General features: G+C 38.2%; 2 protein-coding genes and 1 long non-coding RNA gene across 5 annotated transcripts in view; 1 reads left to right on the forward strand and 2 right to left on the reverse strand.

The window, feature by feature from the left end:
* Positions 1–430: 430 nt before the first annotated feature.
* LOC127522925 (protein phosphatase 1 regulatory subunit 15B) lies at positions 431–6058 on the reverse strand. The gene is made up of 2 exons (XM_051913297.1): positions 4274–6058; positions 431–1843 (listed from the first exon to the last, which is right to left on the reverse strand). Exons 1-2 carry the CDS (start codon positions 6056–6058, stop codon positions 1652–1654), a joined length of 1977 nt encoding a protein of 658 aa, XP_051769257.1. The 3' UTR covers positions 431–1651.
* On the forward strand, positions 5828–8436 carry LOC127522926 (uncharacterized). The gene is made up of 2 exons (XR_007932773.1): positions 5828–5974; positions 6042–8436. It is a non-coding gene; the product is annotated as an uncharacterized LOC127522926 (long non-coding RNA).
* pik3c2b (phosphatidylinositol-4-phosphate 3-kinase, catalytic subunit type 2 beta) overlaps positions 6755–24728 on the reverse strand; it is a 48017-nt gene continuing 30043 nt past the window's right edge. For 2 of the 3 annotated variants that reach the window (XM_051913293.1, XM_051913294.1), the window contains exons 16-33: positions 19470–19658; positions 18851–18944; positions 18568–18662; positions 17575–17755; positions 17175–17282; positions 16979–17071; positions 16745–16874; positions 16350–16486; positions 15934–16103; positions 15416–15572; positions 15164–15273; positions 14221–14422; positions 13995–14122; positions 13482–13599; positions 12468–12564; positions 11232–11338; positions 11016–11144; positions 6755–10308 (exon numbers count right to left, since the gene is read on the reverse strand). In XM_051913293.1, coding sequence (XP_051769253.1) covers positions 10117–10308; positions 11016–11144; positions 11232–11338; positions 12468–12564; positions 13482–13599; positions 13995–14122; positions 14221–14422; positions 15164–15273; positions 15416–15572; positions 15934–16103; positions 16350–16486; positions 16745–16874; positions 16979–17071; positions 17175–17282; positions 17575–17755; positions 18568–18662; positions 18851–18944; positions 19470–19658 — 2437 coding nt within the window. In that variant the 3' untranslated portion in view covers positions 6755–10116. Of the gene's footprint in view, positions 10309–11015; positions 11145–11231; positions 11339–11428; positions 11840–12467; positions 12565–13481; positions 13600–13994; positions 14123–14220; positions 14423–15163; positions 15274–15415; positions 15573–15933; positions 16104–16349; positions 16487–16744; positions 16875–16978; positions 17072–17174; positions 17283–17574; positions 17756–18567; positions 18663–18850; positions 18945–19469; positions 19659–24728 lie in introns of those variants that run through there. The other variant, XM_051913295.1, reaches the window with a different exon arrangement.

Raw genomic sequence — 24728 nt, forward strand, 5'->3', positions numbered from 1 at the left:
TTAGGTTGAATTACTGCAGTCACGTGGACTATTTTAACGATGTCGATAACAATGTATTTTACTACCTTTCTGGGCCTTGAAAGTGGTAATTAAATTGCTGTCTATGGAGGGGTCAGAGAGCTCTCGGATTTCATCAAAAATATCTTAATTTGTGTTCCAAAGATGAATGAAGGTCTTACAGGTTTGGAACAACATGAGGGTGAGTAATTAATGACAGCATTTTAATTTTTGGGTGAATTAACCCTTTAAGTGTGTGTGTGTATAAGCATGAGAGAGAAAGAAATCTTCCACATAACATCTTGCTTTCTGTGTTACCTCTTTGAAAATAGACAGATCATGCCAAGGTATACCAAAGTTTGAATGTGATATGATGCAGTCTAGTGCAATAAATAAATAAAATGTACAGCATAAAACCAACAGTACACAACAGTCAATTTGCCTGCATTACTTTTTATTGATTGTTAATTATGACTAGTCTTTTGTCACAAATCCCATAACAGATGCTTAAATGCTAAAATGTATTACAAAAATAAAATGCTTTTGTTAATTATACTGATTAACAAATTACCTTTATGCTTCAACATCAAGCATATTATAGTTCAGATCAAAACCATGCATTTTGTCCCTGCATTTCACCTTTAGTCAAGATTTCACAACGTTAGTCACAGCTGCCACAGTTCAAAGCACAGAGAAAAACCCCGTTACACGACAGTGATTTCCACAGATTAAGTAAAATGGTGGTGTCCAATAAATAGAGATAGGGAAAAGAACATCTTTCCATTTAGGATCATGCAAATACATTGCACTAAGGCCCACGTCCATATATCTTCACTCTTAACACAGGAACAGACACTGACATAAGCATTGCTCATCTCCAGCAAAATACCACTAGGTTTAATGTGGGTAGTAAGTGCGATTACTCTGGGGGATGGTTCACCCGGTGTGCCCCTGTAGCATCAAATACTGAGGCCTGGCTTAATGATCCTTTGCAGAGCAGAAGAACGTTATCTTTGGCTTTGAGGTTACAACACGAGGGGTTTGTAAGAAGGCCTGCGAGATGAAAACAACAGGGATTGGAGAGCTAACACATCTCGTTCCCTCAAGAATACTTTTGCACTAATACAGTTCTAATAGAAAGATGAACGTCAATTTAGTGTTGCTTAATGAGGTGAAGTTAGTGCACTTATGTGTATTGTTCGTGCATCACTAAACCAAGTCAAATAAATCATTAAATCAGCTTTCCAATAGGCATGAGAAAAACTCTGAAGTAGATAAAATAGTTATTTTGAAACTTTTAGGGGGAATCCTGCGATTAAACAGACATGACATATGTAGTTCCTGTTTTTCTCTTTAAAATTAAACTATTGTATTAATGGCTAGAAAGGACAGTGTGACTTGTGGGAAAGAAAAACCAAAACAAAATGCATATTTCCAAAATCCACACGACACTCAGCACAAAACATTTCAGCATGACTCGAGTGAGGTGACTTTCCCTGGCAGGAACCACGGAGTTCCGCTTGGATTTGTGACTTGTGAGCCCTTTGAACATTTAAGGGCCTCCGGATGCCCTGAAATAAACTATTGATATATATATATATATATTATTTCTTATTCATTGTTTACACTGTCAAAAAACAAACAAGGCTTTTGATTAGCTAGTACTGTAGAGTCTTTGAAAAATGTCCAGGCGGAAAGTTGGAGAAAGGCAGTAGCTGATAGTCTCTTCAACTTCCTGAACACGGCGCTGAAAACGACAGCGGTCCCGGGCGATTTCCTCCCAGGGGCCATGGCGGTCCTCATCGCTGCTGGCATAGAACTCCTCGACCTCTTCCATAAATGTCACCTGTGCAAGAAAGAAACAAAAACACAGTATAATCAAATTTCATCTATTGTTCAACAAGTTGTTATATATTATATAAGTGGAGCATTCTGTGCCATTAAAACCAGGCATCCCATGATAAGCATTGTCTACATTCTTGAAAGCAATCGAATGAGCGACGGTAACTAATAAACTAAAGGAAATTTTTGACAATGTATTTAGACCCAATGCTCTTATTTCTGCTCCTTTTTCAGACTCACCCCTTCACTGTTGCTAAGTAACATGAGATTTCGCTTAAATTGTTGAGAATTGAGATATAATGCATCTGAGTGGTTGGGAGTGCCATCACCCTCAGTCCAAAGCTAATGACTCTTAACTAGTGTGATGACAGAGTCATGAAATGCAGTATGCTATAAAGTGATAATGAGTAATGGGCAGAACACGAACTCAGTCTCCCTGGAGACAGCAAAATGGAACCATTGCATCAGATCATCACAGACAGGGGAGGGGGGAAAAAAAGTAAAAAATGATATTGCATGGCTTTACATCATTTTCTCAAGCTGGCCTATGTTGCCATATTGTAAAAGAATGGAAATAAGGCAGAATGATGGCGTGAAAGAGGATTAAGTGTTGCTACCATTCGTCATATACAATAAAAGATTATCATCATGCACATAAATACCCTATTGTTTATCCGATGAGGGCATTAATCATTATTCTGAATATATGAACGGCACAATTCATCCTGTATTCTCTGACTTTATTCTTATTTTACTATTATTCAATTGTTCATCTTTCTTGGCAAAACTATAATAAGCTTCATTCAATTCATAAATATTGGTTAATGCATCAGGTGTCAAGAAATAACAATGGGCAACAATTTCGATATGTATTATTTCAGGTTAATGTTAATGTATAAAATGTTATTGTTCATGTTGAAATTTTTAATAAAAATGTTAAATCAATCATGTAATGTACATTACCATTCAGAAGCTTGGGGTCTGAAAGATGTTTTTGGAATAAATGTCCTGTGCTCACTAAGGCTGCATTTATTTGTACAAATAGTAATATGTTAAATATTATTACAATTTAAAATAACTGTTTTCTACTTTAATGTATTTTAATATACTATGTGATGGAAAAGCTAATTTTTCAGCATCATTACTCCAGTGTTCAGTGCCACATGATCCTTCAGAAATCATTCTAACATGCTGATTTGCTGCTCAAGAAACATTTCTTATTACTATCAATGCTAAAAACAGTTGTGCTGCTTAATATTCTTGATACATTCTTTTAGGATAATTTGATGAATAAGTTCAAAAGAACAGCATTTATTTGAAATAGGAATCTTTTCTAACAATGTTAAAGACTTTACTGTAACTTTTGATTAATAAAATTATTAACACATATACACTACCATTCAAAAGTTTAGGGTCAGTAAGATTGTTTCATGTTTTTGAAATAAGTATCTTATGCTTACCACAGCTGCATTTATTGAATCAAAAATACAGTAAAAACAATAATATTCTGAAATATTATTACAATTATAAAAAAACTACACTGTTTACATTGTTAAAACAGTTTCCACAAAAACATTGATAATAATAAGAAATGTTTATTGAGCACTAAATCAGCATATTAGAATGATTTCTAAAGGATCATGTGATGCTGAAGACTGGAGTAATGATGCTGAAAATTAAAGTTTGCCATCACAGGAATAAATAATATTTCTAAATATATTAAAATAGAAACAGTTATTTTAAATTGTACTAATATTTCAAAACCTTTTTTGTGTATTTTTGATCAAATAAATGCAGCCATGCTGAGCATGAGACTTCTTTCAAAAACCTAGAAATCAATATTAACCTAGATTAATAAATAAAAAAAAAAAAAAAAAAAAAAAAAAAAAAAATCATGATACCTAATGCATTAACTTGTCAACTAACTGAACCTTGTAAAGTTTTATCACTTTCTTTTGACTACCAGTATTTAAGTCCCTTGTACCATTGCTGCAAGCACCTCAATTTCCTGCCAGGGGGTCAATAAAGTTTTATCTTATCTAAAACAACTATGTTAGATATTAAAAAGGGCATGTTGGCTGTTTTAAATTAACTTTCCTAAGGAAATTGCTTTCTCAAACACCTAAAATTAACTTACCATGATTTGAAGAAGCATGTGTAATGATTTTAAACATTTTGGTGAACTTAAAGTGGATGAACAGCCTATGACTACACACAAACCTGCAGCAAAACTACTCTAACAACAACTGCATGAGTCAAAGGAGTTATTGTCTCCATCTGATTCATTCTTTCATTCCAGACATAATAGGAAGGTGTTCTTAAGCCAACCACGCCACCTCACACTTTGTAAGCAAACAGAATGTTCAGAAAGATAATTATATAAGTACTTTCAGACTGAAATGTGATAATAATTAGTGGTCAATGTTATACAAACCTTCCTCAGCTGAACAGCCGTGGCACTGCTTGAGCATGGCACAGGGGAAATCTCTGAGAATCCACTGTCCAGCCTCTCCTCAGCCTCCTCTCTCCTATAGCGTGGCGTTCCAGGCGCTTTCTCCTTACGGCACCCTTTAGGGGTTTTCTGAGTCTGTATGGGGGCCTGGAAGTTGAGGAGGCTGTAGGGGTCTGCTGAGCAGCTAAAAGAGTTCCACAGTCTCTGATTATCTTCCTCATCCATCTCACAGGCATCTTCGCCGGACTCGTTCTCTGAGAGCGAGGGAGACGATGGAGGCGGCGAACGCTGGGAGGACATATGTGTTGGTGGAGACTCTGAGACCAAGGTGTCTGTAGTCGCAGGGCTTGGCTTGGAGGCTGTCTTTATAGGAGCTGTGAAGTTCCTTGGGTTATAAGGATCCCCGTTTTGGCACAGAGAATTCCACAGCCTCTCAGTCTCAAAGTCGGCCTCTCCATCTGAGTCTTCCTCAGATTCATCGTCGCTGTCATCCAGGTCCTCAGACTCTGAGAAGTGGGATGAGCCTTCACTGTCAAAGCCATCATCGTCATTACTGTCCCAATCGCCATCATCCTCCGATTCAGATTCACCACTACAAGGGCTTCCCATGATGTAAGCAATGACCTTGTTTTGACATTGAGGCGTGGCCAAAAATGACCCGTTTTCAGCAGCTGAAACTGTTTTTGTGGTCTTCTCAGTGTCCTCTTTTTCTCTTTCCTTAATTTCTTCCTCACAAACGACAGGTTCACTATAAAATTCACTCTCTGTAGTGTTACTCCGAGATGGGTTGTCTTCGGCTGTTTCCGACACCTCCTGTTCTTTGGAAAGCAGCTTCATCTGAAGTTTACTATTTGAGTGTTCTTCCTCCAAGCTGGAGTAGCCATTATCTTGGTCAGGGGTCAGAACTGCCACCTCATTATAGGCTCTACTACAAACTAGTAGTTGCTGCTTGACATCTAGTGGAAGCTGGTATGAGTTGGGCAGGGATTCTGGTTTGGGCACGTGCAGGCTTGCATTGTGGGTTAGCTCTTTGGAGCACAAGGGTCCAGTGCTTTCGTTGTGCATTGATCGTCCATCATGGCTACGTACACACAGTTCGGTCGTCATAGCAACGCCCGCTGGCGAGCGGCTTTGACAATAGCCGACACTGTGATGTTCTCCACAATGCTGCCAGCACGTATCAGTCTCTTTTATGCTTTGTGCTACATTAAGCAGCGAGTTTTGAGGTCTGTCGTCGGCCTCCCAAAATCCACTCCACCACCAGCTGTTAGTGGATCGCACGGACGCCGTATCCGGGCACAAATCGCATCCGCTTTCTGGTTTTGCGCGCTCGCCTCCCGCGCGCCTTTTTTCCTGCGTGCTCGTTAACGCCTGGCTGAGAAAGTTTCTCGCCGTTCCGAGGTATCCGACCGATGCCTGCTTTTGAAGGTTGAAATCTTTCTGGGAGGTGTTCTGAATTCCCAGTTCGCTCAACGAATCGTGCGTGAACCAGGCAAGGGTCCCCGGATCTCCGGAAGACGCATGCGCCACGTTTTCATGCTGGCAGTGGAGGTATGCAACTTTCAGAGGGGCCAGAGAGTTTCCGATATCTAGATTTGAATTCATTCCAAATGCAGTCTGGGTTCTTCCTGGGAAATATCTCTGCAGGAGAGACCACGCAGGCCTGGAGACCAGAGAGAACACGTTTATCCACGAGCTGTCAGTGCGTTCGTCACTGTCACGCGCGGACCGCGTGTCCCCTTGAGAAAAGTGTCGATGTGTGCTCATACTTCTGAAAAATATGAAATGCGCTGAACTACACAAGCTTAACGAAAATGAAACAAACTAACAAGTTACTTCCTTTAGAAGTGGCTCGTTAAACACACTGTTTAGACTTTATTTGCATAAAAGTGCTCCGGTTTAGAACGTCAAGTTTAAATGTCTCTGAATGTTAATAATATATAGAACAGTTTCTAATGCAACCTAGATATGGCCTTATAAGGCTTAGCTGGCTAACGCAGCTAGTACCAAGCTTTAATGTATGGCTAAATGTTAGCTACAAAAAACTAAAACGCTCAGTTTTCTCATTCCTTTCAGCCCTTAACACCATCCATGAGTACTGATAAATATTCTCCGGGGTAAATGAAGAGTCCATGCCGTTTAGACTGTGCTGAGTCCGAGCCGGCTCGCGCGAATAGCTTTAGCGTCCATATTGACCGCAGTGTTAACGCCAACCGTGCTGTCCTGAGGAAAATAACACCAATTATTTCGGTTTGAAGGGACTGTAGAAACAGCAGAAGGCAAGGAAAGGCATTTTGAGGTGGTGTAAGAGTAAGATAGTCTGGTATACTCCAAAGGAAAGCTTGAAACAAAAGCCATTTTGACGTTTGAGTGGAAGCGTGCGTCGGTTCTTCAACTGTCAGTCTTCTGTCACCTCCTCAATCGAGCCCAGCTGCCGCGTTTTTCGGAAAAAAATACTGTAAGTTGAAGGAGAAAAAAACGGCTGTACCGTCAAAATCGAGTCAAAGCAATCTCCTTGAAGTTACAAAAAAGTAGTTTCACTTTTAATACGTTTTAAATAGAAATACTTGGTATTCAGACTCGTTGACGTCGCCGTTGCCGTTGTGCTCGCTAGCCGCGGAGCTAAAGAGAGATTTCATCAGAAAAGCTGTAAGGGAGCGTCTCTAAATTTCAGTAGCACTAGCGCGCGCTTAGGGACCGTGGTAAAATTCCGATCTCACGTGGTAAATTGATACGTGTGTTATATAAGATGTTCAGTGCATGTCACGCAATGCACGGGCAATGCATAAATCCCTCATGATCTTCTAAATCTTTAACGCGACGCTCTATTCCTGCTTCTAGTAGTTGTGACCAATCTAGTCTAAGTCCAGTGAGACTTTCAGCATGAATTTGACAGATCCATTAGTGCCTTGGCTTGTTTTTGGAAAACTTCCCTGTGCAGAATCCCTCAGGCATAGAACTAATGCTTCATGAGGAATTGACTGCAGATGCCATATGATAAAAGCATATTTCTTCTTCTTTTTTGATTTTCACTAAATATCAATATGTGGACACATAGGCCAGTCTTTATTAAAGCAATATCGCAAGAGTTTTCCATTCCCTGCTCTCTGGTAACAGCAATCCTGGGGTGCAAGGGAAAACAAAACAAAACAAGAAACACCCAACTCTGGTCTAATTTATAGGTCTGTACTCTATTTACCTATCTATTTGATGTGAAAGAGAGATGAATTTTATTCCCTGGTTGTCCTAATTAAATTTATTCTCAGTGGAATGATGTAAATTGTTACATTAACATGGATACATGAGAAATGTCATCAGAATTCTCTGGAGGAGTATTAGAACAATGAGTAATGTGGAAGAACATAGACTGTTCAGATAGGCAATTAAAGCCTTTATGATAAACCTGAGTCTGATGTAATCCTTACCTCAGTGTGATGACAGACAAAACAGCATATGGGAAAGTCACTGGTGTCTCAGTAAAGCGGATTGTTGTGGTCAGTCGTGCCCAACTGAGATTCAACATGGAATCAGTGTGAATGTGCATCTATACAAGACTTGCACAAGTTTCATCATTTAACATTGATCATTGCACCATCTTTGTAGAGGTTTATTTGGCCCAACAAAGGCAAACTGGTAGCCAAGGCAAGAAACACACAGTATTCAAATCGGTTTCCTTGTGCATTTATTAAGTGCAAATAAAGTTTAAAAACATGGTTTGAAATTAGAAGAGAAAACAAATCTTTTCTTGAAATGGAAAAAAAAAAAAAAAAAAAAAAAAAAAAAAAAAGGAATAAAGCCCATTTATAATCCATAAATCACATCAAAATTAGATTCTCAGCATTTACATATGCCAACCCTGTTGATTTTACTCGCACATTCTCTTTAGTTATTAAAATAAGGATCACAGATGTTATAAAAGTTCTATACCTTTAAACCCAAACTTTTCTGCACATTCACAACAAAAACGATTTTCTAAAACACTCAGTTTTCCCATAAGAGTTGGCATGCAATCATACAATCATTTCCCATTAGGTTAAACATCACACAGCAGTGCCCTTTGGAAAAAACACACACATAATCATTCGTCGTTTGAAAGAAAGTTCAATACTTTATTAAAAAAAAAAAAAAAAAAAAAAAAAAAAAAAGTACTTGATATCGAAAATTGAGCTGGTTTGTCTGGTTAGAAAAAGCTATGGAACAACAGGGACTACTTTGACCTGGATAATCATATCTAAGTTTGCTTAAGGCTACTGGATTGTTAGAGCACCTCGACATACAGGGTTTCACTTTCAACTTCTAAGTTATTGATTTAAAGGATATGAATTCAATAAAGATTGAAAACAGGTCCTATCATTATGCATTTTGCTCAAAAACATTATAGTTTTCCTATTTTATTATTTTACACACACTAAATATCAATGCCAATTGGATTAAACAATTTAAGGAACTTCCAATTACTTAATTTTTCTATTCCAACCTTACTGTGAGCCATAAGGTATTTCTACTCAAAATCAAACAGTGCAAAATAAAGCAAATCGGAATGCAAAATATTTAAGCATAAGTTTCCCAGGGGGAAAAAACTACTGTGGTATATTTAGCATTTAATTTACATGCAGTTTTACATAAAAAGGAGAAATTAAAATACTGACAGAACCACAGTCTAAAGCTTTAATTTCACTCCCCCTTTGAAAAAAAAATAAAATAAAAAAATAATAAAATAAATTAACCAATAAAACTTGGAAAAATACGAGGTCAATGTACTTGACAAACAAATGCAAAAATGCAATATTTATCCAGTAGCAAATTTTACAGCATGCAAATCAACTATTTTCAAATAGAAATTTCCTTGTGTAGGTTGTTTATATATCATCAAGGCAAAAATCATTGACTCTAAAGTCAAGTCCCTTTGAAAGCCTTTTCTGTATAAAATGTGCCATCATTTCAGAAAGAAACAAAATGTTAGAGGTTTATGTAAAGAAATTATCCATATTTCTCAGGGTTTGTCTCTGTTGTTCAATATACTGTACATGCAATTCATGTTTTTGTTTTTATGCACCCACCTATTTTACATGATCAAAAATCTACATTCACTCTGTTCTGTGTGTGTCATTTCCACTGCAGTGGTTATATGAAGCAAGTTAATTCCACGGTTTCAAGCCAAAGACCATCAAGTGTTCTTCCCTTTTTCATGATCAGGCAATGTAAAAAAAAAAAAAAAAAAAAAAAAAAAAAAAAATTTACCCAACTTTACAGTACAAAAGCAGCCCTAACTATTAATCTTTAGGTAAATCTGCAAAATCTGATACAAAGAGACAACTAATGTCACAAGACACAACATACTGTAGCTCAAAATAGAGCCGCAATAGAGAAACATCTTAAAAAGAAAATAACTTAAAATTTCCATTAGCATTCTGAAGACAAAATGGGGCTTTAAAAAGTTTCATGGACAGCAATTTTCCAGAAATCCCCCCAAAAATATGGTGCATGGAAGTAATTTCATCTTTAAATATTCTTTTTGCCAATCCTTGTGTCACCAAATGGTTTTAGTCCCATAGTCTTACCAAGAACTGCTTGCTTTAATCCGAGGTCTAGTTCACATGGTGCACGGTACCCCACCAGAACAGTATTAAGTGATGACACTCCATCACCGAATCTACACATCTCCTGGGCAGGAGAATCAACAAACACAAACCCCCACTGGGGGAAACAGCCTTCTGAGCAGCTGGGCATCTCCAACTCCCGACCCATAAGCAAAGACAGACACAAACACATGCACACTGAAGGACACAAGTGAAATCCTTCACTTCTGGGCATCCATACAAGCACTAGCGGTTTATGTCGGAGCCTCTACTGCCAAGCTGGTACCAGTCCACCTTACGATGGCCCGGGGTGAGGTCTTTCAAATGGATGATGGTTTCACCCAGCAGGGTGTTGTCCCAGAATGCTCCCTCATTCAGTACCCGCAGGTGAATGGTTCTCTGCTGCAAATCGCCACGTGGGATCTTATCATACACCAGCTGAAATAGAGACAAAGGGATGTCACTCAGGAGGATTCATAAAAATAAATGTACAACAGTGCCCACCCACTTTTTCTGTGGCCTTGATTCCAGAAGTATTTTTCCAATTAATTTTTTTCCATAGGTATTTTTAAAAAGTCTTTATTATGGAGGTATAAGCCATGAACCAAACCAACCAGATACAAGGTAAATCACAACATTACAAACTTTAATTTGGAAAAAAAAAAAAAAAAAAAAAAAAAAAAAAAAAAAAAAAAAGGGACAAAAGGTACAAGAAGGTACAAGACTGAACGGAGCCACCTCAGCAGTGTAACAGCGCTTGTCAATGTCAAAATGATTGAGATGGCCAATCAAATCAAAGTAGGCAGGGTTTTCTGAAGCGCAAATTCCAGTGCGAACTGCAAAGCATTCATTTTAACATTGAAAAAGCGAGGTAAGATGGAAGTAGCAAAACATTTAATATTTGGCAACTCTTTTACGATAGAAAACGACTTTTTTCCTTAAATATGGCCATTTTGAATTGAAAATATGGTATAATTTGTGAGATTCATGTAATTCCTAAATGAATGTGACAATATAAGAAACGTCGTGTGAAATATTATTTCACATGTAAGTTATCGCTAAACTTATTTCCCCAATGAATATGATTTTTACTTTTGGAACCCGTCTGTTACACTCTATAGTAGTTAATAGTGACGTTTTCTCACCATCTCATTGTAAGTGGGGTTGCATGTTCGCCGGGCTGCCTTGGTCTTCCTTTTGCTAGTTTTCTGAGGGTCTGGGAGGAGGTACAATTTGACGTACGGATCAGGATCTGTTCCCTCCTGCAAGGGTTGCTGAAGAAAGGTCCATAACGCATTGGTGAGTGACAACTCAACATTTTTATGTGCATTATGTGCATATGATTAAAGGCAGACACTCACCAAGCCTCTGATGTGCATCACCATAATGAAAAGCTTGTCGCTCTTGTACAGAATCGAGAGCTTCACTTCACCTGCCACTGTACCGGTCACAGGAGCCCAGGACGCATCTGGAAAAGAGGGGGAACTGGATTTAGTGTGTGTGAGTGTGAGAGAGTGTGTGTGTGTGTGTGTGTGTGTGTGTGTGTGTGTGTGTGTGTGTGAGAGAGTGAGAGTGAGAGTGAGAGTGTGTGTGTGTGTGTGTGTGTAAGTAAATAAACTAATTGGATTTCCAGAGTTCAGACTGACAGGACTGGAACCTGTTGAGTAGAGACTTAAATCAGATAAGGTGACCCGCCAGATGTTATGGCTTCCACAGAGCAGCTTTTACTCATGATGACTCTTTCAATATTTAACTAGTTGTGATAAACTCTTAGGGTTTGATCTATGGAAGCATGTACGAAATGTTTGGTGCAGGCCCGGCACCAGAGGGGGGTCAGATTTCATTTTGGTCACTGTCCCCACAGAGAGAAAGAGAGGAAAAAAAAAAACAAAAAAACAAAAAACAAAAACAGCCTGGTTTGATGCCATAGACCCGCAAATAAGATGATCCCTTGTGAGGAACTATTTCCCTAAAAATAAAAAGGCAGATATAAAGTATAAATTTCATGTATAAACTCCCATTTACACTGTGTGAACAAACAGCAAGATATTATAAAGATGACTTGCTGTTCGCAAAATTAAATAATTGCCTTTTAATATAGTCATTATATCCAAAAGAATATTGATTAAAATAATATCTGGAAAAAATTTACTTGATTGACAGTCCGTCTTTTTCTTTTAAGAGTACTGTTAGATGTATAAAGCTTAAGAGCAAATATAAAACTAAGACCGTCAACTGAATAAAATAATCTAAGTCTGTAGAAAATGAAATTCACACAATTTTTCCTTGGACCCCAGTTTTAAAATCTCTTGTGTCAGAGTGCATTGGACTAAAGTTTTGTGATTGCAGGCACATTACACTAGTAGTTAAAAATAAGACTCTGAATTAGCACTGGGTGTGTCACTTAGTCACAATCACATGACCTGCAGCTGATTGGCCCAAACAGACATTTCTTTTACACTAACTCATGATGATTTGCTGTGACAGCAGTCTGAACTGCATGAACTTTGTATCCATCATATACAAAAGCATGTGTAAGAGTGATTCATAAGAAGGTGTATGTGTGAGTGTATAAGACAACTGGCAAATAAATATACCTGCTGGTTTATTATGGAGTGCATTTACAACAGTCCCTACACTTCCTGCCCGCTCGTCTCTTGGTAGAGGGTGAAAGAAGGTGTAGATCAGATCACACTGAAAGAAGAGAGGGTTACATTACTACTGACTGCAGTTAACTCAAAAGCAGGTATACAGTCACAGCAACAAATATGAATGCCATGCAATCTGGTTGCATTCTTGAGATGCACCATAAAGTACAGCACAACATATGAAAAGTGAAAGAGTGCACGGTCTGGCAGTGCCCGTCTTGCCTCAATAGGCCTGTGGGTTGAGTGTTTACAGACAATGTGTGGTTTTCACAGAACATGGCTGGTTTCCAAAAACATGATAGTCAAACTGAAACCTCTTACATTAATTATTGCAAGCTGCCCACATTTCTATACACTATTATTGTTATTCAGGAAATAAAATAATGGTGGTGAATGTTAACATACATTTAACATTATAAAAGTTCACTTTTATTTTCAATTGCACTACTGTTTTAAAGTTTGGAATCTGTAAGATTCTGCAAGGATGAATTCAATTTATCAAAAGGCATTTTTAGTGTTTATATTTTAAATAATTTTAAGTAAAAAAAAAAAAAAAAAAAAAAAAAGTATATTTAAAGAATCTTGGAAAATTAAACTTTTTTAAACAAATGTTTCTTGAGCATCAAATCTTCATATTAGAATGATTTCTGAAGTATCATGTGACACTGGAGTAATGATGCTGAAAATTCAGCTTTGCCATCACAGGAATAAATGGCATTTTATTAAAATAGATATATAATAATAATAATAATAATAATAATAATAATAATAACAACAATAAATAATATAAAAAACTAAAGTTACTTTAAATTGTTAAATTGTTTTTGCTGTATTTTTAATCAAATAAATGCAGCCTTGGTGAGCATAGACTTCTTTATATATATAAAAAAAAAAAAAAAAAAAAAAAAAAAAAAAAAAACACCAAAAAAAATTAATAAATAATTATAATTTACAAAAGGTTACCTGTGCCACTTCTTGAGCAGCATGGATCAAATGCCAAACATATCCATTTAGCTCCTCTTTCCTTCGGTCTGCTAGGGCCTCCCCTCGAGACCGACCAATCAAAAAGCGGCTGGGGAAGCTGTGGGAACATTACATTGAGGGGTGTGAAATTAACTGAAGAGCACTGCTACATGTGGCATGTCACCACAAAATACATCCCAAAGGGGTGATCAGCATCCTGTACACCACTCTGAGGGGCTTTATTTTGTGATAATGACTGGCTGGTTTAACATTACATTGCTTAATACATTGATACTAGCAGTAGTGAGAAAAAATGTACAATGACCAGCTTTCATTTGGTTTCATAACTTATCACTGATTTCAGACTAAACATATCCACTGATAACAGAAACCTGCATTAGTTTCCACTACAGTCAGTAGTTTTCCAAGTCATTTAAGGTCAAGGTGTACGATCTGTATTCAGTGAGCTTTTGATTTCATATAATTCACATTTCTCAGGTTTTAATATTGTACCTGGGTAGTTTTGAGGAAGGGAAGATGAGCTGCAGTTTACTGTGAAGTTCATGGAACTCCTCAAAGGTCCTCTGGACTAAAGTTGTTGACCCCGGTTGACCTTCCCGCTCCACTTTTACAACATAAGACTGCATGGAGGCATAAATATGCGAACATGAAGATCTGTAATAATGATTATAATGTACTTTAAATGCATTTGGGCTAAATTTAAATGCAGTAGACTTACGTAGCCTTTGCTTGGAGTAAAGGTTTTGATGTGTCTGCAAACAAACAGGCTGCGAATGACACCGTCACTCTTTAGAGTGTAGACACGTGGAGCAAATGATAGAACGGGACGTTCCTCGGAGGATGCAAACTTCATTTGGGCCAGGTTATGGATGAAAAAGTTGAGTTTAGTAGCCACACTGCCAAGACTTGACTCGATCAGCCTAGAAAAATGGGACAAGATTAAGGCTAGAAGACAAATGGATTCAATGGCAAATGTAATTTGCAAGTTTTCTGTAGAGAGAGTGCGAAACACGGTATTAGTCCTTGTTCCACTAATTAAAACTAAGACGGTTTCTAAAATGTTCTAAATGGCAGTGGCTAGGGCAGTGGTGTCCAATCCTGCTTCTGGAGGGCCACTGTCCTGCACAGTTTAGCTCCAACCCTAATTATACACACCTGAACCAGCTAATCAAGGTCTTACTAGGCATACTAGAAACAGAGATTGTATATTATAGGGAGATGAGAGGGTCTGTATCTCTTACCATTGGAGAAAGCGTAACGGCTAATCACGTGCGGCACCTCTCAGCCTATCGTGTAATGGCCTCTGGTCTCCTTTCCTGCGTACCGCCACAGCCGGAACGTTAGCATTAGCTGTTAACGCTTTTTTGGCTAAAGGTTGCAGGCTTGCCTTCCAGGGTTTGCTAGAAACTTCCAGGCAGGTGTGTTGAGGCAAGTTGGAGCTAAACTCTGCAGGACAGTGGCCCTCCAGGACTGAGTTTGGACACCCCCGGGCTAGGGTGTGTTGCCTTGGTTGTTAGACAATTGCTAGGGTGTTCTGAGTGCTTGATAGGTGATTTCTTACTGGCATCAAGGGCACTAATCTTTTTTTTTTTTTTTTTTTTTTTTTTCATTCAAATTGTGGATTTCAAGTGCAAAAGGAACAAAAACCTCCAAGTTCTCACCTGGTGAAGTGCATGGTGGCATTTGCTTCTGTTTCATGTGGTCTCAGAGCATCATAGACATATTTCAGATCATCTACATCAGACAACTCTGGTATCCCACTGGACAGCATCTGGACACAAACACACAGGGATTACTAATAGTATTTCATTGTTAGACCACAAGAAATCAATGCATTCAAACAAGGATTCAAATAACAGGCAAAAGAAAAAGCAAGCCAGAGAACATTACTAAAACAAAATCTGCAAACTCACCAGGCCAAGCAGGTTAAGAAACAGATGTGCGTGTTTCCTAATGAGATTGTAGGCCTCACAGCACAAGTCTACAAAGTCATGGAAACGGCTGGATGGCTTGTCACCACCGTTGATAACATACGCCATGTCAGACGTAAACACGAAAGGAGCCCGGTCGCTGTAAAACAACAACAGGAAGATTACAATCTGTGATAACATTTACTATCAACAGCCCAGATCAGGTTTAGCTCAAAAACATTTTTATAAAACGGATAATTCCCGTCCTTGATTCTGATTGGTTGAGCTGCATTCTAAGCCATTGTAAATGACTACAAACATACACATGTGTTTTGCCTAACACCCCTTAGCTGCGCTAAATTCACTTCTTGTGGCTTATTACTTTATTCAGTTCCTTTGTGAAGAAGCAATATGAAAGAGGCTGTTGTAACTCTCATAGTTCTACATTGTTCTGAAAGACAACAGTTGCAGTGATCAAAATGTGGGGCAGAGGAACTTTTTTTTTTCCTTCATGTTCCTACCGTTTAATGTTGCCAAACATCTGTGCATGCCCCAGAAACTTGCCGAAGTCAATATGGAACATGTGACCACTGGTCTTTAGCATGATGTTGTCATTGTGGCGGTCGCAGATGCCTAGAATGTATGTGGCCACACAACAACCAGCACATGAATAGATGAAGTTTTCCACCGCCTGTGAAAAAGCAACAAATCAACAGAATTAGTTTTTAACTAATCACTTTGAGACACCAAGGGCTTGAAACACCAAATCTCTAAATACATTTTCATATTATTATTAGGACATGCAAAATAAGAAACATAATGCAACCCAATGCAACTAAAGCAGCTATGGATTGACATTTCACTGCAAAACAGTTTCCACATAACATCTAGTTTAGCAAATTAGTCTTTAATGTAGTATGACAATACTATACAGTACCTTTTCATATTCATCCTCAGTCGGGTTGTGTTTCTGCAGCCAGTCTGCCAAAGTCCGGTCCTTAAAGGAACCAGTTACTCCATGCTCAACCTGGATCTTCCTCAGGGTTTCTGCACTAGGAATCATCTCTACCATGCCTACACAAAGGGCAAATAGGAGTTATGAAATTACTTCCATTCACATTTACACTGTTTAGACAAAAGTCTATAGTGGAATCAAGGGTTTGGGGCAAAAAGTATCACAAAAGTGACAAAAATGCTCCATAGATATATAGATATAAAATAAATTAGTTTTTAAATAAACATTTTAAAAATATAAAACATGCCCTGGTTTTCTTTAAAAAAAAAAAAAAAAGAAATTTGATAAAATATATATATATATATATGGGTGTTTACCTCTGCCCCGTCCCGTAGAGAAGCAGCGGAAGATGACCATCCTCATGTCAAGTCCCTCCTGGATCCAGATCTTATTCATGATCCGAATGATCTGCAACGTCAGCATGTCCTGCCGCAGGTCATCTCCAGCCTGAGTGAGAGAACACAACCATAAATCACCAAGACAACATCTGGAAAAGTGTTTCAATGCAGAACTGCTGATCCATAATGCACACAGATATGGGAAGGCAGTACCTTAAAGATGACATTGATGTTGTCACCCAGAGGATCCTGGTTCTGGAATGAGAGCTTGAGGGGCACTGCATTAGAGTTGAAGTAGGAGCAAGACTACATGAAGAGAGAATGAAAGATTGTATTGTTCTTGTCAAGAGATTAGAATCAAAACACATGACCTACAAATGCTTGATATAAAGTCACATTCTGTAATTACCTGTATGTTGATGCCCTTGACAAGCAGGCCTGGGTTCAGAGGAAGTCGGCAACTGCTGTTCATACAGAAGAACTGTTTGACCTCGTCTAGCCCCTCACGGAGAATAGCCTGAAAACCAGACAAACAACGATTAACATGCTGACCAGACAGTCTGGAGAATGTTAAAATGCCCTTTAGGGATCAACAAACAGTCTTTGGCACAGACCTGTTCTTTAAAGCTAAAAATAGTAAGAGCATTTGCAGCCATCAACTAAATAGGAAATTTAGAAGCCAGCTCTTTTTAGCAAATTATTTTCGCAGAAAAAAAAAAAAAAAAAAAAAAAAAAAAAACTGGGCACTGATCGGACCTTTGTGAAATAGATGTTACTACCAGGTCTAAATGAGGAAAAGTGAAGCTGACCTGTCTGGATGAAGGTGAGGCGTCTCTGACCCGCTGGGCTAGTTTAGCCAGAATGTTAACCAGCCAGCCTTGCCGATCAAACTCTTCCCTTAAACCTCGACCGGAGCAGCAGAGAAGAGCCGCCAGCAGATATTGATACCGCACGCTAAACTGAGAGTCCTGAAGAGTATCTTTCAACAACCTACAAAGAGAGAGACAAAGGAAGAGTAGTATATTTTAACCGATGATGCAATACCCTTAGAGCAGTTAATTTCCTTTTGAAGCCATTTTAAATAGACTGCACTCACAGAGAGCAATTTCTGTCTAATGAAACAGTTTAGATGTGAGCACAACTTTGTGAATCTCATGAAACCTGTCTCATGAAAGACATTTCCAGGTCACATTTCAATTAAATATATATATATTTTAAATTAAAATGCAGTGCAACAAATGCTAAAATGTATAATTATTTTATAGAAATATTTTTTTAAATATTAAATCAATGTTTTTAAAATGTTACAATAATAAGAATAAGAATGTTGCTTTACAGCAATAAGAACTTGTAGGGTAAGCTAAGCTTAATTGTTCTGAAAAGAATGTTACAGTGCAAATATCTTTATTTTCTTCATGAAAAAATATGAAACAAAATAAATACAATTTTTAATAAAAATTAATTTTTTCCTTTTAATTTTAAGGGTAAAATGAAACCGTATTCATAAAGGCCAGACAAAGTTACTGCATCTGTACAGCAGGTGGAGCTGTTAGCTGATTTCATACACACACGCTAACAGCATGATACAGTGTGAAATTACATGTGCAATGCATGACTTTGTGTATACAAATTATCAAGCATTCAAGGTGCTGACAAGTTGAAGATTCAAATTTCATCACGAGTACATCAGTTTAACACTGAATGTCAGAGTATGAGGCAGCATGACCTGATTTCTCAGTATATGTGCTCTATAATATATGCGCACAGGATTTTTAAGTATAATCTGAGAGTAGAGGACACACCAGAAGAGGTAGTGAGCTATGCGCACATCCCCGATGGCCCTCCTCAGCAGAAAACGCACCAAGTGACTGTCCAGATAACACTCGTACTTCAGTGCCTGCACAAAGAGAAAGTGTTAGAGGGGGATTTGTTGGATGGGGAGGGAGAAATCAGAGGGTGAGAGAACAAAAAGGACGGAAGGTAAAAAGAAAGACAGGTAGAATATAAACAGATCAAGGTCAATGGGAAAGGAGGGAATATAGTGCCAGCATGAAAGTAGGAAGTGAGATACAAGGCCTTTGTTACCTGCACTAACTGAGGAAGGAAGTCCAAAAGCTCGGGATCAGAGATGGAGTCCATCCACTGTACCGCCGTCCGCCTGCACTCCTGATCTGGAAACCTGGTTTAAAGGGGACATTAATCCAAACATGAAAATCTATTTTGCAATAAACCGTACTATTAAGCACTATAAACTATCTATTAATATGGACAAAATAAACTGGATAATGACTATAAATAACTGACATATATTAGATAAAATAATATATACAGTAGTAGTCATTATCCAGACCAAGCTAGTTTAGGTGGTTGATCAGTTTGGCTACCAACCAGTTAGGACAAAGCTAATCTGGTGGACCATCTTGGTCAACCTAGTTGGTGGCGCTATCAAAGCTGGTGGCTCTTGGTTGAGCTGATTTTTTTTTTTTTTTTTTTTTTTAACAGTAATAAAAGCTTTTAAATCATGTCAGTAAATGTCGAGAGATATCTGTGCTCCACATGTGCTCTGCTGGACAAATCTAAAGGTCAGTTCTTCATGGTCTACTCAAAACAGCCCGACTGCCAGCCATTGAAGGACAGTCAAGCTCTGCTTAGCCTCCAGCTAAACAACAGAGCAAGCTGTTGCCATCGTTACCATAACACTCACGTGGCGTTCAGTAGGCCTAGGGCGTCCAGGTGGTTCATGCATTCCCACTGGCGGAGCAGAGCATAGATGTCAGGCAAGCATGCCCACTCCCAGCTGGGTGCGCTGGCCAGGACCAGCGGCAGACGACTGGCTTCCGCATGGCAGAAATAACGCTTCTCCCACAACAGACGACGGTCCTCTGGAGTCAACCTAGATAAAGGGACCAACAATATATTTAGCTGATTTAAAAAAAAAAAAAAAAATGAAAACATCATTAAAAGAGGATTTTTTTGGTTTTATTCCATGTTAGCACAAACAGTAAACAAACTTGCACAGTACTTACCCATCCACACATGCAAATTCATCCATCCATCCCATCCATCAATCCAATCTATCCCATCCATCCATGCATGCATCCAATCCATCCAATCTATCCCATCCCATCCATCCATGCATGCATCCAATCCATCCCATCCATCCATGCATGCATCCAATCCATCCCATCCATCCATGCATCCATCCAATCCATCCCATGCATCCAATCCAATCCAATCCAATCCATCCCTCCATCCATCCATCCAATCAATCCATCCATCCATCCCTTCCAATCTATCCCATCCATTAATCCATCCATCAATCCCTTCCAATCTATCCCATCCATCCATCCAATCTATCCCATCCATCCATGCATTCATCCCATCCAATCATCCTATCCATTTATCCATTAATCCATCCATGCATCAATCCATCCAATCTACTCATGCATGCATCCAATCCTTCCAATCCATCAATTCCATCCAATCTATCCCATCCATCCATCCATCCCTTCCAATCTATCCCATCCATCCATCCCTTCCAATCTATCCCATCCATCCATCCCTTCCAATCTATCCCATCCATCCATCCCTTCCAATCTATCCCATCCATCCCTTCCAATCTATCCCATCCAATCTATCCCATCCATCCATTTATCCATTAATCCATCCATGCATCAATCCATCCAATCTATCCCATCCAATCCTTCCAATCCATCAATTCCATCCAATCTATCCCATCCATCCATGCATCCAATTCATCCAATCCATCCATCCATTAATCCATCCATGCATCAATCCATCCAATCTATCCCATCCATCCATGCATTCATCCCATCCATTTATCCAATCTATCCCATCCATCCATGCATTCATCCCATCCATTTATCCAATCCATCCATGCATTCATCCCATCCATTTATCCAATCTATCCCATCCATCCATGCATTCATCCCATCCATTTATCCAATCCATCCATCCATGCATCCCATCCATCCACCCATGCATGCATCCAATCCTTCCATCCCATCCCATCCATCCCATCCATCCCTCCATCCCATCCATCCATCCCATCCATCCATCCTATCCCATCCAAACCATCCATGCATGCATCCAATCCTTCCAATCCATCCAATCCATCCATCAATTCCATCCAGTCAATCCATCTATCCATTAATCCATCCATGCATCAATCTATCCAATCCATTCATGCATCCAATTCATGCATACATCCCATCCCATCCCTCCATCCATGCATCCCATCCCTCCATCCATCCAATTCATCCATCCCTCCATCCATCCAATTCATCCATCCCTCCATCTTCCCCCTTGGGATTTGCTGGAAGAATTTAATGTTTTTTCCAGACAAGCAGCCATAGTTTGCAATCCATCATCAACACCTCACCTCAAAAAGGTTTGCATCCTGTCATCATACATGCTATCATTATCTAAAAAACACGATAACCCAATCAGATAAAGTTTAAGAAGTGAGCAAATAAATGCAGAGACTTTCAAAAACACATTTTAAAACATTTTTACCAACCCCAAACATTTGAAGTTACGTTGGTAGTTTAACTGAAGGATTTTTTTTTTGTCTTTTGATTTTGAATGAATGATAAAAAGGGCAAAAAGTCCAAACACGTACAAAAAGCACCTCAAAAAGTCTTGCAACCAGTCATCTACATGCTATCAGCAAAAAAAAACAAACAAAAAAAAAAAAACCAACAACACACGATTAGCCAATCTGATAATGTTTAAATGTGTGCAATCTTGACAAAATTAAGATGCTGCTAACACAGCAATTAAAAGAGTAAAGCATCTCCAGGAAGGTGTCTGTGCGTGGGCTCTCACTGCAGTAAAAGAAAAAACCACACCAAATCTCTAGGTAATTTATGCTGCATGTCTTCTATACTGATATACCAAACCCTGAGCTCTAAGTCTGGAGGTAAACACTCCAGAAGACTTTAGTCCAAAGTAAACAGTACTGTATTTTCATGAATAATATTTAAATACATAGAGGACTGATAGCTAGCTTTAGCCTGTACAAATAATGATCAACACACCATCCATGCTTAAAAACACTTTTATAATGATGTGTTGAGGTCCTTCATGCTGCTCATCTCATCCTTTGTTGATGTCATTTGTTAAACATACGTTAGCGGCAATGTTTAGCTACTGTGTTTTTCTGCTGGCTTATGAATTCATGTTGGGGAGTGGCTTCTCCCTCTAGGGATGACAGCCGTAGGGCAGGACCCCCGGATCAAATTACCTCTGCGCCTGCTGGGCCGTAACCATACAGAGTCATCACACAGCTCAATATACTGGGGGAAGGGTTGTGAATGCTTCATATGGTCACACCCACACTCTTCAACATGCAAGCATGACTGTCATTAGATGACTATATATCCCACAATTCACAAGAGGCTTGAGGAGTATTGATTCCTGGCTGCAGTTGCCCAAAGCAACCCCGAGGCCCTTCTGCAAATCAAATTGGTAAAGAAAAGGACAATCTTATGGGCATGAACTAATGCTAAATTTAATAAACAGTGTTCCTGCTGGAACAAAAAACATTGGACAAAAAGACAAACATCTAGATTTGCAAAGTTTCTGAAGAAATTGTGGGTTGTGCTTGTCCATTTCAGACACTGAGCAGTAGTAACTGGAGCAAATGCTTGTAGAATCGATAAACTGCACAAAAACGAAAAAGCAAAAAGAGTTGAAACATTAACTCTCTGCTGACAAGCCAGATCAGAGAGTTTATACCCAACTCAAATGCTCAACCTTTGATCCGAGAGCTGGAGACACTTAATGACTGAATATTTCCAGGCTGGAGTGGCTCCATGTTTTACACTGCAGCAAATGTTTCAGAGCTCCACAGACTCTGAGCAACAGAAACAAGAGAGGAAAAACAGCTGAGAGAGAAGGAGAGGAGGAACAGGGCCAGCTGGGGAGGATATCTACATCAGCTGTCTAAAGCGGACGGTAACAAAGTGAGTACTGTAGAGAATCAAGCCCAGCTGAGCACCAGATATGTCCTCATATTCAAACAAAGGGAACAGAAAAATAAGCACAATAAGGGAGTTATTTTACATGGAGATAATAATGATAATTACTTATGTTAATCTATTTAATATAATAGTAAAGATGATATTTTGAAGAAAGCGGGTAACAAAACAGTTGATGGGCCCCACTGACTTCCAATAGTATGGAAAAACATACTATGGAACAGTGGTGTCATTTCACCAAAAGCCAGGGTATGGCAGACCCTGATGACGTCATCCAAACTTACTCCCTCGACATGACAGTCCCACTTTCTTCACACAACTTTTTCCAGCACTTCAAAGCTCAAAAGTCTAAATTTTATCCAATTTAAGTGTTATTTTTAATATGATTACCAAAAACATTTTATTCAGTCTACAAAGATCATCCTCATTTGTAAAACTAGAAGTCAATCAATCAAGAGCAACAGCCAATCAGAACAGCGTGTGGGCGGACGCTCGCGGCAGTTGCACTACACCAGAGATTGAACTTGTAATCAAATTTACAAATATTACATCATTTAAATATTAATAAAAACACATACTGGGCTACTAAAACAATCTGTGTCATAGAATACACTTGTTTGTTCACAATTTGTACGTTCTTGCTTCCATTTGTTTAATATCTGAGGTGAATTGTTGCTTTTAACAGCTACAAAACTGGGAGCACTAAATGATATTCAAAGTCACTTTACGTGCTTTTAACATTAAACAAAGTACATAAGCTGAGATTATCATTGCCATACTTTGTCGTTGTTCCAGCAAAAAATAGAAAGTTTGTAAAATAGAATCGTCGCAAACTGGTAACTTAAACACCTCTGATTAGTCATTATTTTCAACAGAAATCCCTTTGATTGGCTACAATACTCAACCCTGCAAAAATCACGCTGTGAATAAACAAATTGGCAGCACCACTGATCTAACATGACACTAATAATAACCAGATCGCTTTAATTTACTTCCTTTTATATTTTAAAATACAAATTATATGTTACACATAGTAATATAACTCCGTTAATCCTGCATGCAATTAATAAAATTATATAACTTGACCAGGCAGCCAAGGTATGGCAAGCCACCATGCCCTGCCATACCCAATTGACACCCCTGCTATGGAAGTCAATGGGGCCCCATTAACTTTTGGTTACCCACATTCTTCAAAATATCTTATTTTGTGTTCAGCAGAAGAAATAAATTCATTCAGGTTTGGAACAACTTGAGGGTGAGTAAATGATGATCATTTTCATTTTTGGGTGAACTATCCCTTTAAATACACTACCTTTCAAAGGTTTGTAGCGTTAAGGTTTTTCAACGTTTCTGAAAAACATCTTTTATGCTGCATTAGGACTGTTTTTATTTCATCAAAAATACCGTAAAAACTATAATATTGTGAAATATTATTAAAACTGAAAATATATTTTAAAATGTAATTTATTCCAGTAATAGCAAAGCTGGATTTCAGCATAATTACTCGAGTCTTCAGTGTCACATGATCCTTCAGAAATCATATGCTGATTTGATTGATAAGAAATTTTACTAAATCAGTGTTGAAAACAGTTGTGCTGCTTAATATTTTTGTGGAAACTATGTTTTTTTTCCCCAGAATTCCTTGAACAGAATTTATTTGAAATCTTTTGTAACAATTGTGTTTAAAAAAAAAAAAAAAAAAAAAAAAAAAAAAAAAAAATTATATATATATATTATATAAAAATTATATTATATATATTATATAATAGTATAAATTACTTAAATTTGCTCCAAACTTTTGAACTGTATATTATATTTTAAACTCATTATGAATAGATCATTCATGCAAATAATTGTTTGAAATAAATTAAATAAAATAGAATATATACTTAATTCTCCAGTCTTATCAGTGTGCGCACGTGTTCTCATTTCCTGTTCTCCTCCCCCTCCCCCACCACCAG

This window comes from Ctenopharyngodon idella, chromosome 11 (assembly GCF_019924925.1).
Source record: "Ctenopharyngodon idella isolate HZGC_01 chromosome 11, HZGC01, whole genome shotgun sequence".
Classification (NCBI taxonomy): domain Eukaryota; kingdom Metazoa; phylum Chordata; class Actinopteri; order Cypriniformes; family Xenocyprididae; genus Ctenopharyngodon; species Ctenopharyngodon idella.

Excerpts from the sequence above, each read along its gene's own strand:
- LOC127522925 (XM_051913297.1), bottom strand. The coding sequence starts at position 6,058 with ATGAGCACACATCGACACTTTTCTCAAGGGGACACGCGGTCCGCGCGT. Across the intron at positions 1,844-4,273 it reads CGGCTGTTCAGCTGAGGAAG|GTGACATTTATGGAAGAGGT; the intron begins GTTTGTATAACA and ends TTTCTTGCACAG.